This window comes from Pan troglodytes, chromosome X (assembly GCF_028858775.2).
Source record: "Pan troglodytes isolate AG18354 chromosome X, NHGRI_mPanTro3-v2.0_pri, whole genome shotgun sequence".
Classification (NCBI taxonomy): Eukaryota; Metazoa; Chordata; class Mammalia; order Primates; family Hominidae; genus Pan; species Pan troglodytes.
In genome coordinates this window covers 33,152,342-33,166,258 of record NC_072421.2, presented here as the reverse complement: position 1 = coordinate 33,166,258, position 13,917 = coordinate 33,152,342, and the positions used below count along the sequence as shown (strand labels likewise).

At 35.4% G+C, this 13,917-nt stretch overlaps 1 protein-coding gene across 14 annotated transcripts in view; it reads left to right on the top strand.

The window, feature by feature from the left end:
• The window catches only part of DMD (dystrophin), a 2,616,526-nt gene that overhangs the window by 1,153,151 nt on the left and 1,449,458 nt on the right, over positions 1–13,917 (top strand). For all 14 annotated transcript variants that reach the window (XM_063804906.1, XM_063804905.1, XM_063804907.1 and 11 more), the window contains 2 exons: positions 9,074–9,175; positions 9,283–9,390. In XM_063804906.1, the coding sequence (XP_063660976.1) occupies positions 9,074–9,175; positions 9,283–9,390 (210 nt within the window). The remainder of the gene's footprint in view (positions 1–9,073; positions 9,176–9,282; positions 9,391–13,917) is intronic.

The following is a 13,917-nucleotide window of genomic DNA, read 5'->3' as shown; positions in this document are numbered from 1 at the left end:
GACTGGGAGATAGGCGTGCTATCATTAACAATTACATTTCAAAGAGATAGCTCCTAGGTCCTTGAGAAAGATATTCCCGGATTGTAGAAGATTTACATCTCAAAGAGGCAGAGAATATGTTTTTGGTTGCAAGTTTCCCTAAAGTAAGTGCTCTAAGAAAAGAGAGGTCAGGAGCCTACAGTCAAATAAAAGCCTGTCTAGAGTTTAGTCACATTAAGTTTGTTTTGGTCAGTTGGTCAGTAAAAGCCATTTTATTTTCTTCCTTTTTAAAGATTATCTTGACTGCTTTTGGCCATTTCGATCTCCATATGAATTTTAAGAACAGCTTGTGAACCCTGCCCCCAAAAAGAATCTGCTGTGGTTTTAATTGGATTTCATCTATTCTCTGGATCAACTTGTACAGAATCAACATTTTTATTATGTAAAGTCTTTCAATCCTTTCATTTAGTTAGGTCTTTATTTTCTCTCAATAATGTTTTATAGTTTTTAAAGTAAAGGCTCTTAAACTTTCTCTGAGATTTATTTCTAGGGTTTTTATATTTTTGCTGTTATGAATATATTTTTGAAATTTCATTTTCTATTTGTGCTGATATAAAGAAATACAGTTGATTTTTTTTCTTGGTCTTGTATCCAGGTACCATGCTACATTTACTTAATAATTTGAATACATTATCTATAGTATTATTCAGATGTACATATATAGGTTGTTTTTGGGTAATGACAGTTTTCTTTCTCCCTTTCCAATTATTTTTCATGTCATTAATTTTCCCTGACATATTGTACTGTATAAATACTCTAGTACAATGGGAATATTGTGGATATTTATTTCTCATTTTAAGTCTCAGAGGGAAGAACTTTAATAAATAATCATTAAGTGTGATCTTTCCTGTAGGTTTGTTGTAGATGCCTTCTGTTCTTAATATTCTAAGAGGTTTTATCATTACCGGATGCCAAATTTTATCATATATTTTTCCAGAATCATTTGAGATGGTCATATTTTTCTTCTTTATTCTGCTATATGTCAAATCACATGACTTAGTTTTCTAATGCTAAAAAAGCCTTTCTTCCTGTAATAAACTAAACCTGGATAAGACGTATAATCTTTTTTGTGTATTGCTAGATTTTCTTTGATTCATAGTTTTTCCTTTATGTCCTTGAAAGTGATTGGCCTGTTATTTTCCTTTCTTGTAATATGCTTGCTAGGTTTAAGTACCTGATTATGCAGGCTTGGTAACTGGCTTCGTAACTGGAATTTGCAAATGGGAAATTTTTAAATTAAATTTTTATGTATTTAATACACATAAAAATGTCCATTTTTAATTGGAATTTCAAAATTACATTTATCCAGATTTTCCATTTTGGAGTCAGCTCGAATCATTTGTATCTTTCTAGGAATTGGTCTATTGCATCTAAAATTACAGATGTATTCAGATAAAGTTCTATTTAGTCACTATGGTATTTAATAGTAGTTTATTAGCTACCATTGTTTGAAATTGAAAAAAAATGTGACATTAACTAAGAATTTCTAACCTCTCTAGAGAAAGCAAATGATCTGATGATCCTTAGTCTGTTTTCCTATATAGTAACCAGAGCAGGAGTCAAGTTGCCCTGTTTTCTCTAGCATAGGCTCTTCATTTACCCACAGTCCCCATTACTACCTATTCTCTTACACCTACATTATCTTATGCATTTTATTAGGTATGTACGTTAGAATTTGTGATTTCTTGTGGATGAAAAGTTGTGATGTCAAGAGTTGGCATGAGTCATAGAGGGATATTTATCTTCTATGCACTTGCTTTCAAAGTAGATACCTATTGGAGCCCGTGCTCAGTGGCTCACGCCTGCAATCCCAGCACTTTGGGAGGCCGAGGCGGGCAGATCGCTTGAGGTCAGGAGTTTGAGATGAGACCAGCCAACATGGTGAAACCCCATCTCTACTAAAATACAAAAAAGAGCCATGTGTGGTGTCTCACACCTGTAATCCTAGCTACTTGGGAAACTGAGGCACAAGAATCCCTTGAACTTGGGAGGTGGAGGTTGCAGTGAGCCGAGATCGCGCCACTGCTCTGCAGCCTAGGGGACAGAGACTCTGTCTCAAAAAAAGAAAAGAAAAAAAGGATACCTATTGGAATATGGCCCTGGTGTTTAAAAATGTAAAGGTAAAAATTTTCAATTCTTGTATAAAACATAAGCTTTATCAAGTATAGAAAAAATGCCAAAAAATTTATTATTAATTGTCCTTCTAAAATGTTTCACTGTGTTCTATATTAAAATTCTATCATGCTCCAGATTTATCACATCTGGAATAAAGGCTGATTTTTTTATCGACAGAGCTCTAAATCCTTACTGTCACAAGCATCTCAATAATTCATCACAGATTTAAGAGCACTTTCACATTTATTGATCTATCTGACCCTAGCAGTTACCTGTCTAGGAGAGTCTGTACTATTATCTCTATTTCACTGGTGAGAAAACTAAAGCACAGCAAGATTGAGTTGGTTCACAGATGTTACAAAGTTGGGCAACAGTAGAACTGAAGTGAGAATGCAGGAAGTTTATACTTTATGTAATGATTAGCAGATTCAAAGATCCAAAAAAGATGATTCTAAGACAAAAGTTGGGTGGGGAAAGCCACCTGTTGATAACTACAGTAGTAGTGTTCAGCTTTGGGATATTTGTGCAAGACATTAACCTCAAAGGTAAGGAGCCCACCTCAAGGAGCTCAGAGTCTGCGAGGTATAAAACGATAAGGAAGAGGAAACCTCAAGCTACCAAGGAATGCCTGGGAATGTGATGAATGCTGGAAGGAACACTGTTACGCTGGAATGCTCCTTAGAACTCCTGCTCTTTATTTTCTGGTATCCCAATTGAATAGACTGGTGGGAGCTGGAGAGTACAGAGTTTATTAAGCTGCCAAAAAAAAAAAAAAGACATAATATCCTGCAAAGAATAACAGCAGTGACAACAACAAAAGGCTTTTCCAGATTTATTCATTAGCACTTTGTATACTCACACAAATAAATAATATATGAAACTGACTGAAATAGCGTAGAGAAGAACATGCTTCTTCGTATTAAAATCTCACTACACTTTCAGCACAATCGCAAAGGCAGAATTTAATGAACAAATCAGTCATATTTACCTTTTAAAAATAAGTCCTGGCAAAGGCCACATGTTCTTAATCTGGAAGTGCAAGTATTTGCTGATGTTTTATGATTAAACAAATATAGAGTTACAATGTCAAATGTTTTTGAATCAAATTATAACATTAAGCTTCACATCCTTGTGAAGCAGATTAGATTAAATGTTAAATCTAGTCAAACTTCTGCTAAAACAAAATATGAAAAGACTCCAAAGGGATTCGGCATCCGGATATCTCACTGTAGGTTGTGTAGCACAAATTAGAAGGCATATCTTTTATAATGAATGCCCTACTGACTGAATACCATTATGAACGAGCATGAACTTGTAGCCAAATGGATCTGAGGTCAAATCCCAGACACTCAGTACTGTGGCTTCTGTGACCTCAGACAAGTTACTTAACCTATCTGTCAGTTTCCTCATCTGTAACCTGCCTCTTTGGAAGTGACAGCTAAAAATTCCTTGAGTTCAGACAGGAGATTATTACAGGATCATTTAAATAGAAGTAAGAATTATACTTTTGAAAAAACTTCCAGTAGTTGTTTCATAACTCATCAAAATAGGTTTATCCGCCCTGTACCATATGTTAGACAGTGAAGATATAAGGTACACCATTTTATAGTATGGTGCTTCAGTTAAGTTTGTAGAAATGTGTAAAACTGAGAACCAAGCCATACCTTTGGCTAAACACTATTCAGTAGGACTCTGCCACATTTCTGCCTCATAATGGATTTTTGTTTTTTTCAATGGTTTTTGATGTGATTTCCATTTCAACATCAGTAAGATTAAGTTGCTTATACTTTTTAACTGCATAGTTGTTGATAAAGTAAGAGAAAAATCAAGAAATAAGTGATTTTCAGAGGGCTCATTACACATAAAATTCATTTAGCAGAGAAGTGTATTATAGGGTCTTAACCTGCAATAAAATAAGATGGGTTGTTTTCTGCCTCCCTCTTTCATAAAGCCCCGTTGCTGATGCATTGTGTGGTCCATGGCACATAATTGTTTCCGCCTTAGTGGATATACGCCTGGGAACACTCTATCTCTTAACGCCAATACTGATGGGCACAGTTTAGGTTTCATATTCTATCCCTGGCTCCAGTAAATTCAAGGGTCACCATACTTAAGATTTACCTCCCAGGCTTGTCCAATTTTCCTCAGTTACCTTTATCCAAATGTTCTTTTAGTAGCCATTTTTCACTTTTGCATTGAAATAGCAACTCAACCAAACAAAGGAATTCAGATGAGAAATGTCCTTGGCACGTACAACAGTATGACATGTGAATTAAATGGGAGGAAAAAATCCTCCCCGTTGTGGATCTGAGCATGGACGATAATGGAGTTGTGATTTAGTCCATGAAAATGTTAGACGAAGTGAGCTGACCTTTAGCTTCACTTACTGCTGAGACAAAATGAGAACATAAATAAAAATTAACTTCTTTTACCATTTTGTGAGACTTTACAATTCATTGGTTTTACATTTATGTGTAGAATGTTTAGCTCTATAAAAATATGCATTATTGCTAAAAGCTTAAGGGATTCCTATACGTAAATAGAAACTCAGAGAAACAGAGTTGAAGTTACATATTTTTTTTTCTCTAGAGAAGAGGTTTCTAATCCTAATACAGTGGTTCTTTAAAAAATATATGTATTAGCCCCATTTTATCCAATTTCTTACACTTGTCTAACAATTTTGTTATAGCCATTCAGGCAATGATAGGAACCAGCATCTTTGAGTGATTCCAAAGCTGAGGGATATAGTCTTCCAATTGCTTTGTTTCATTCTTTGTAATTCAAATTAAGGCCAATATTGCTAAGGAATAAATAGGTAAATCCATAAATTTAAAGCACTTTGTGTATATCTATTTATACTTGTGCATATGGCATCACAAAAATGTATGGGCAGATGTTTACAGCGTATGAGCAAGTAATTTCTAATTCACTTTTCTGCTTACACTGACATCAGTGGAAAGCACTATGCCTGCCTTGCTACAGAAGTGACTTAGATTCAATTCATTGAATGTTTTCTAAGAGTAAGATAGGTTTAAGCAATAGAATATGTTACTAAAGGATATGTGTCCATGCTGTCTTGTGTTGGAAACCTTTAAAGAATATACTTGAAGACTAAACATTTATTCGTCAAGATTTAATGGGTGCCCTTCTAGAGTGAATACAGTAAAATAGATGACCCTTGGCAGTTCTTAGATTTGATGTAAGAACCATGATCAAGCAAATTGTAAACAACGACCAACTCTTAAATAACTTGTTTCAAATTAATAATACTTTCCCATACATACTCTTGTTTAATATTTGCAATTCTTCAACGGGTTGGTATTATTATTCGACAGACATTTAGCCACGTATTTCTTGAAAAAGAATCCATCTATCTTAATTGTCTTTTGTATTACTCCTTTGTGAGGGCTATCATTAAAAAATAACATGGACTGGTGGCTTAAACAATACAAACAGTTTCTCACCATTCTGGGGGCCAGAAGTTCAAGACCAAGGTACTGGCAAGGATTGGTCTCTTGTGAGGCCCCTCTCCTTGGATTGCAGATGAATGTCTTGTTCCTGCATCCTCACGTGGTCTCTCCTCTGTGTTGCACACATCCCTGGTGTTTTGCTGTGTCCAAATTTCCTCTCCTCATAAGGATACCCATCATATTGGACTACAGTAACCCTAATAGACTCATTGTAACTTAATGGTCTATTTATAGGCACTATCTCCAAATATGGGCACATTCTGATGTAGTAGATGGGGCATAGGGCTTCAACATGGATTTCACGGGACACAATTCAGCCTGTAACATCTTCTCTTAATATTTGGCATATCCAGATATTTGGTACATATTTGTTATGTAATAAATTCATGATCAATGAATGAATGCATTGATGGCTGTCATTAACTGTAAGCTAGATATTAGCTGAATCATAAACTTGCTCCATTATTTGGATACAAAGGACACTTTAAGTGCCATTTTTTAAATAGTTATCTTAAATAGGTTGCCTATGTACCTAAAAGAGTGTTTAATTACGGCAGTCCCTCCCTCCCTCCCTCCCTTATCCATGGTTTTGCTCTCCTTGGCTTCAATTACTGGCAGTCAACCACGTTCAGAAAATATTAAATGAAAAATTCCAGAAATAAACAATTCATAAATTTTAAATTGCATGCTGTTTTGAGTAGCATGATGAAATCTTGTGCCATCCCACCTCTGTCTCACCCAGGACTGAATCACCCCTTTGTCCAGCGTCTTCATGCTGTCAATGTTAACCGCCCATTACTCAGTACCTGTCTAGGTTCTTAGAAACACTGTCATGGTATCGCAGTGCTTGTGTTCAAGTCACCCTTGTTTTACTTAGTCATGGCCCCAAAGTGCAAGAGTAGTTATGTTGGCAGTTCAAATATGCCAAAGAAAAACTGTAAAGGGTTTTCTTTATGTGAAAAGGTTCCCAACTTAATAAGGCAAGAAAAAAATCGTATGCTGGGGTTGCTCAAAATCTGTGGTAAGAGCAAGTCTATCTGTGAAATTGTGAAGAAAGAAAAATAAATTCATAAATACTATATATAGGGTTTTGTACTACCTGCAGTTTTAGGCATCCACCTGAGGATTTTGAAGCATATCCCCTATGGATAAAGGAGAACTACTCTATTAGTTTTTTGTGACTCATACAGTGAACAAAACTGCAATATTAAATGCATCCCATTAGTACATCTCAGAATTTCAATAAATTTGAAAATGTTATACAACCTGGAATAGGGGATCTTTATTTGGATTTGTGTTCCCACTAAAATTAATAAATTATACATTTCCACCTATGGGGTTACAAGCTTAAAATGCTGCTTCAGTGGATACTATATGTCTTGTAGCACTAGAGAGAAGATGCTTTATATACTTGTAAGTCTCTATTTTGTTTATGAATATGATGCTATAGCTTGAGTTTGTCCCTTCTTCCCTTGACTGTCTTCTTCACTGGAGTTGATGGGCTACAATAAATTGCCCACATTTTGACTTTGTAGATCTGCATCATCACGTCAGGCAGATGGTGTAGTTTATACTTAAGAGATAAGATTTTCTCCATTTGAAGCTTTTTTCTCCCACAACTAATCTATTAACCATTTTGTTACGTGCCATTTTACCTGACATGTACTGACGGGGTCACTAGGAAGTTAGCTAAAAAAATTCAAGTATGTTTTAGAAAAAACCTACATATACTCCTTCGTAATAATTAGATGGTTGAAGTGACTGAATTCATTGATTTAAGCTGGCACATTTCCTGTGGGTATCTCGCATCACTGTTTGAGCGCTATGGCTTTTATTGTAAACATAAAATAAGTTGAGTAGAAAGTGAAACTACAAAAAATTAACAGTTACATTATGCTGAAAGCAATAACATTGATATTTATGAAGAAAAACTGAAAGCTCACTTATGATTGAGCTGCATATAAGCACATGATTATTTTAATACTGTAGGAAAATGTTGACTGCCTTCTGTTTACCCATGCGTGTATTTTTTTTTTTAAGTGGTGGTAGATTAAACAATTTAAGAAACATGCCTCTCCTAGTCACTTAGAAATAGGTGGATTAGGGCCAGGTGCAGTGGCTCATGCCTGTAATCCCATCACTTTGGGAGGCTGAGGCAGGTGGATCACCTGAGGTCAGGAGTTCGAGAGCAGCCTGGCCAAGATGGCGAAACCCCGTGTCTACTAAAAATACAAAAATTAGCCAGACATGGTGGTGGATGCCTGTAATCTCAGCTACTGGGAAGGCTGAGGCAGGAGAATTCCCTGAATCCAGGAGGTGGAGGTTGCAGTGAGCTGAGATAGTGCCATTGCACTCCAGCCTGGGTGACAGGAGCGAAACTCTGTCTACAAAAAAAAAATAGGTGGATTATTTTCATGATGCTAATTTCACTTGCATTGTTTAAATCATGTGTTAATATCCTCTAGGTGGGTTAATACACATATGTAGTATAAAGTAACATAGAAATTATGATACTTACCTTAGACACTGAGTAGATTTTTCAAAAATTTGAGTTATAAACATTTTCCTATCTCTAATTCTATATAAAATAAAGCACGTCAATACTTTATGATTTCTAGCTTTAAAGGTCCAATATATATGAGAAAATAAGTTTCTTATTTATATGAAAAAGTCACAAAAAGTTGAAAATTCAGGCTATCAAGTGCATCATAATGAGGTTGAGCTAAATGCCATTTTTAAATGCTTCCTTTGCAAAGAAAGCATCACAATATGTGTTTTCCTTCCAAAAATCATTGATAGTTGGTTTATGTTACATATTAAAATAGTGTGTGTTCTTAGACATTAGTGACATGTTAATGATATAGTAGTTTTTACTCAGAGATTGTTTTCTCGCTAGAGTAGTTTAGAAACAGAAAATTTTAATACTTTTGTAATAATTGAGAAAATTGAAAAATCTACATAGTAATAGAATTTAAGTTACTAAGAATTTTATTCTACAATCCAAATGGTAGGCAATTCTCATTATGCAAGGTTGTTTCAATTAAGAGTCTTTTGAGGCATTCTATTTAGTAGTTAGACTTTTATTCTTTAGGGTGTATTTTCAAACCTAAGGAAGATACACCTTTTACTTGTTCTCACTGCAAAATCCTCTCTATATGTATGTCTTTGTTATCTTACATTTGCTATGGAGCCATTTTATATAGTGGTATACTAACTACTTCTTATTGCTTGTATCTTTGCTTTTCTATGAAAGGTACAAGACTTGGTGAGATAAAGACAATTGAAATTCACACCACTTATTTAAATGGAAGCAGATCAGAAAGAGTGTCCTTTCCAACTTCTAGCATACATAGGAGACTGAGATACTTTGGCAAATTATTCATGCCGTTTTTAATAAAACGTGGTTACCAATTGTTTGCTGATGCTGTGCTTGATTGTCTCTTCCCCAGGTATTGGGAGATCGATGGGCAAACATCTGTAGGTGGACAGAAGCCCGCTGGGTTCTTTTACAAGACATCCTTCTCAAATGGCAACGTCTTACTGAAGAACAGGTGCGTCATGTGTGAGAAACTAGCTGTAAAAGACACGGGGGGCTATTAAATTGGAAAAGTAAAGATTTATGTTTATTTATTCCTTGGAATTCTTTAATGTCTTGCAGTGCCTTTTTAGTGCATGGCTTTCAGAAAAAGAAGATGCAGTGAACAAGATTCACACAACTGGCTTTAAAGATCAAAATGAAATGTTATCAAGTCTTCAAAAACTGGCCGTATGTACTTTCTAGCTTTCAATTGTCTTATAAAAACCCAGTACTGTATATTATCACTATTATTTAGTCTCTTCTATGCTATTGAATATTAAATGTTTATTTTTGCTTGGATCATAGATTATTCAAAGATGTTATATTGCCACTTTTCTGAATTAAAGTGGGAAAAAACTATAGGTGGATTTTCAACTTTGTTTTTCAAAGTTGTACTCTTGATAAAACATAGCATACCAGAATAAGACTTCAATTAAAATTAATAAAGTAATACTAAGAAATGTTTGTGAGCCTTTCATAAAGTTCTAAGCAGCATAGTTCTAAAAAAATAGACTGAAGTTGATTCTCAGAATAATATGTGAGAGTTACAAGCGACGGTTATCCTGACATTGATGGAGTTTAACCTTAGTTTATTATAAAGGGGTACCTCAGACTGGGACTGGGTAACTTATAAAATAAAGAGGTTTAACTGGCTCATGGTTCTGCAGGCTGTACAAGAAGCATGACACCAGCATCTGCTCCTGGTAAGTGCCTCAGGAAGCTTACAATCATGGCAGAAGGAGAAGGGGAGCCAGTGTATATCACATTGCAAGAGTGGAAACAAAAGAGATAAGAGGAATGTCCCAGACTCTTTTAAACAACCAGATTTCATGTGAACTAAGTGAATGAGAACTGACTCATCATGAAAGGGATGGTGCTAAGCCATTCATGAGACATCCGCCCTCATGAGCCAATCACCTCCCACCAGGCCCTACCTCCAACGCTGGGAATCACATTTCAACATGAGATTTGGAGAACAGAGATCCAAACAATATCACCTAGTTTTTCAAGCAAAAAAAATTAAAGCCTATCAAATGACATTGATTATAAATACCTCGAGTGTTTTGAGAATGAGATTTCTTTGGCAATAAATGGATTTCAGAAAAGACTTCATTGAAACATTTGGTTTCAGCAGGAATTTCCAAGATTTAAAAAAAAAAAAAACTCTAAAGTTTCTCTTACTCTGTGAATTTTATCATTTCTGGTAAAAGAGGCCAGTCTGATACTATGAGTTTAATTTTTCATGTGAAATATTCTACTTTATGATTTCTTAAAATTTTTGATAGATTCAATTAAATGTTCATTTGATATGAACTTTTATAAAACAAAATTGTTGTATGTAGTGTTTCATAATTTCACCTTTATTATTGCATTGTACTTCATAATAATGCAATACTTTCTAAACTTAAGTAAATTTTTCCACTCACTTTAAATGCGTACCATTTTACCAGATATTTATTTGTTTCATACATTTTTTTTGCTCCATAAATGCTAACCCTCATTGGTCTTTTAATTTAAAATAGATTCACTTATGTATTACTTGTTATTACAAGCTAGCTTAGTATTGATAAGAAATTATTGCTCAAAGAATATGGACTTTATTAAGTGATGTGACTGCCAAAAATAGAGTTCAGAAAAGTAACCTGTATATGTTTCAGACCACGAGTGCAAAAATATCAGCTGTATTTGTAGTTTTGGCCTGCAGCTGATGGGGAGCCATTGAGAGTTTGCAAAAGAATCATATTTGCATTTTTGTAATTCTTTTTGATAGGAAGATGTTTGATGGTACGAGGACTAATCAGAAGACCTGAACTAAGTAGCATTGGGTATTAAGATAAGGAGAGAAACATTAGAATGTTAAGACGTGATGAATGAAACTTGTGGTAAGAGGCAGAAGTTTGAAATGGTTCCTAGACATTTCATTTGGGTGACTGGGTTCCTAGGAGGGTTATTAGCCCTAACAGGAGAATAGAAGAGGAATTGCTGGAATGACAAAAATGATAATTATTTCGGATTTGGATATATTCCGTGTAAAATGTCTTTGAGACATCCAAGTTAAAAATCCTTTCCATTAATCAGTTGGTTTACACAACTAGAATCTCAGAAAATGGTTCATGACTAGTTATTGATTCAGAAGCAATCAAAATGCTTCTGAGGGATTGTGTAGAGTGACACATTAAGTGAAACGAATAGATTTCAGGGAGGAATGTCTACAATCAAGGAGTAGGCAGAGGATAAGATGTTGACCGAAAGATTGAGCAGATACCACAAGGGGAAAGTGGTATCACAAAAGTGAGGAGAATAAAGATTTCAAAAAAGTAGGAAGTGGTACACACTGTCACATGCCACAGAGAGGAGAGGATAAATTCATGATGGATTCTATCATATCTAGAGGAATGGATGCATGGATTACCTCTCCTTAAAGCAGAATATTCCTTACAAACATTGTTCTTCTCAGGCAAAATGTGAATCCTTTCAGTAAATAAGTGAGTGACCACTGATTATCAAAATGCAGTCATGCCCTCTGATTAGGAGCGAAGATATATTGCTAGTTAAATACAGAATCATGTGCTTCAGACAGTCAATCATAATGGTGATGGTCAGTCATATTCTGTGTGTTGAAAAAGTCACAAGCCTTCCCAGATTCAAGGAAAAGGAATTAGATTTCATTTCCTCATGGAGAAGCACCAAGGTCAAGTTATAGCAAAGCATCTGAGATGAGGATATTTTACAGCCATCTTTGGAAAGTACCACATGCCAGAATAGTACAGTTATTTTACATGATGATAAATTCCAAATCTTAATATCTAGTCAAAGTTCCTGCATATATTGTTGACTAGATTTACCAATCAAGAAAGTTGTTCTGAGGAAGCCACAAACTGACAAAATCCAAATATGTTAAAGCTAGATGAGATTTTGCATCTCATCTAGTGTTTCTTCAATCTAATTACACATCTAAAGTTCATTAGGACCATCTACTCAGTTTGTTTCCAAGAGAAAATCGAGATCAAGAAAAAACACAGGATCTGTATCCTACAACATTAGTATCAGACTTAAAATGAACACTAAGACATCCAGACTCAGGTCCAGGCCTTTCAATCTATTTCAGTAGTCCTCATATCAGTTGATTCCTTGGAAAAAATAACTGCAACTGAGAACTGTCATTTCTAACAGTAATGTGCCTCTATGTTAACATTTTTGTGAGCAGAAATCTTGGCTAGCCTCAGGGCCATAAAAATGCTCTTTTAACAAAGTCTCAATAATTTTCCAATAGGCTTAAAATTTGTATTATGTCACCTTGCTTGTGAACAAAGAGAAAATATGTTTTCTATAGGTCTTGTCATTTGATAGTTTAAGCCAATTAACAAAACCTGACAGCTGGTCTAGAATTTGAGGTAAAATTCCCCTGCTGATTCAGGCAGTGAATAAGAATTTAATGTTCATTAAAATATGTCACAATCTGAGACCCAAAACAGGTACCATCTGTCACCAGTTTTCACTACATGTCTAGGTATAGATACACTGTGCTAAACTCTCTTCTCTTTACAATAAGTGTAATTTGTTTCAAAATAGTATCACTGATAACCCATGGGATTGTGTCCTGCTTGCCATTGAGGTGGGAGGTGGGGATTATGACATTTAATTTGCTCTAGATCTTTGGGATTCATATCCAAATCATGTAGATCTATTATTTTTTATAATCAAAACTGATTTAAGTTTTAAACTGATTTGGCATCAGGGATAAAAATGAAGGGAAAGAAGAAACAGTAGCTTTTATGAGGTGAATTATAAGACTTGTAGAATCATGTAAATTATCGTGGGAAGATCCAAGTCAAGAAGAAACCTGTTCCTGAGTAAATGTATTTCTGCTGTGGGGACTGTTGGCATTTGCCGGGGAAGGACAGCTCTGGGGAAGCAGGGTGATCCAAGAGATTATGGTATATAAGGGCTACAGAAGTACTTAGGAATTGAAGATATTCTCAAATGGCTGTGGGATCAAAGGACATGGATGAAGTGCTTATGGTAACTGAGCAAGTTCCTGTTTGACTTGCTACCTTTACCTCAACTCCTGGGATGGCCCTCAAATAATTAATTCAGACAGGATCAATGCTTCTCAAAATGTGTTCCCCCGACCGGCAGCATCAGTATCAAGGAAATTTGTTAGGAATGCACATTGTTAGGCCATCTTCAGATCTACTGATTTAGAAACTCTGGACGTGGAGCCTAGTCATCTGCATTCTAACAAGCCTTTCAGGTAATTCTGATGTTCTTTCAAGATGAGAACCTCTGTAATAGATCAACCTCCCAAAGTACAACTGGTGATTAGAATGAATTGGAGCACATCTTACATGTAGATAAGTAACTACACATAATATAGGTGGAAAACTCAATTTTGCCAATATAGGAGAAATTGTCTTGGCATTATTCTCTTACGCGTATTCCTGATGAGAGTGAGGTGAAGGTTTCCTGGGCCTTTTGTAAGGATACATTATCTTTTCACTTCAAATCATCTTGAACAGCTTATCTGTCTCTTCTCTGTATCCACTACTGACCCAGTCTGATTTATTGACTGTACCTTCCTCCCTACCTTGGAGGTAGGTCTACATTCCTGGCTTCTATAAAAATAAAGTCTGTTTATTCTTTTACTATCCCAGCTGGCCTTTGCCTTGTACACATTTTCTAGATCTTCCTTTTGCCACCTGAATTTTCTAGAGC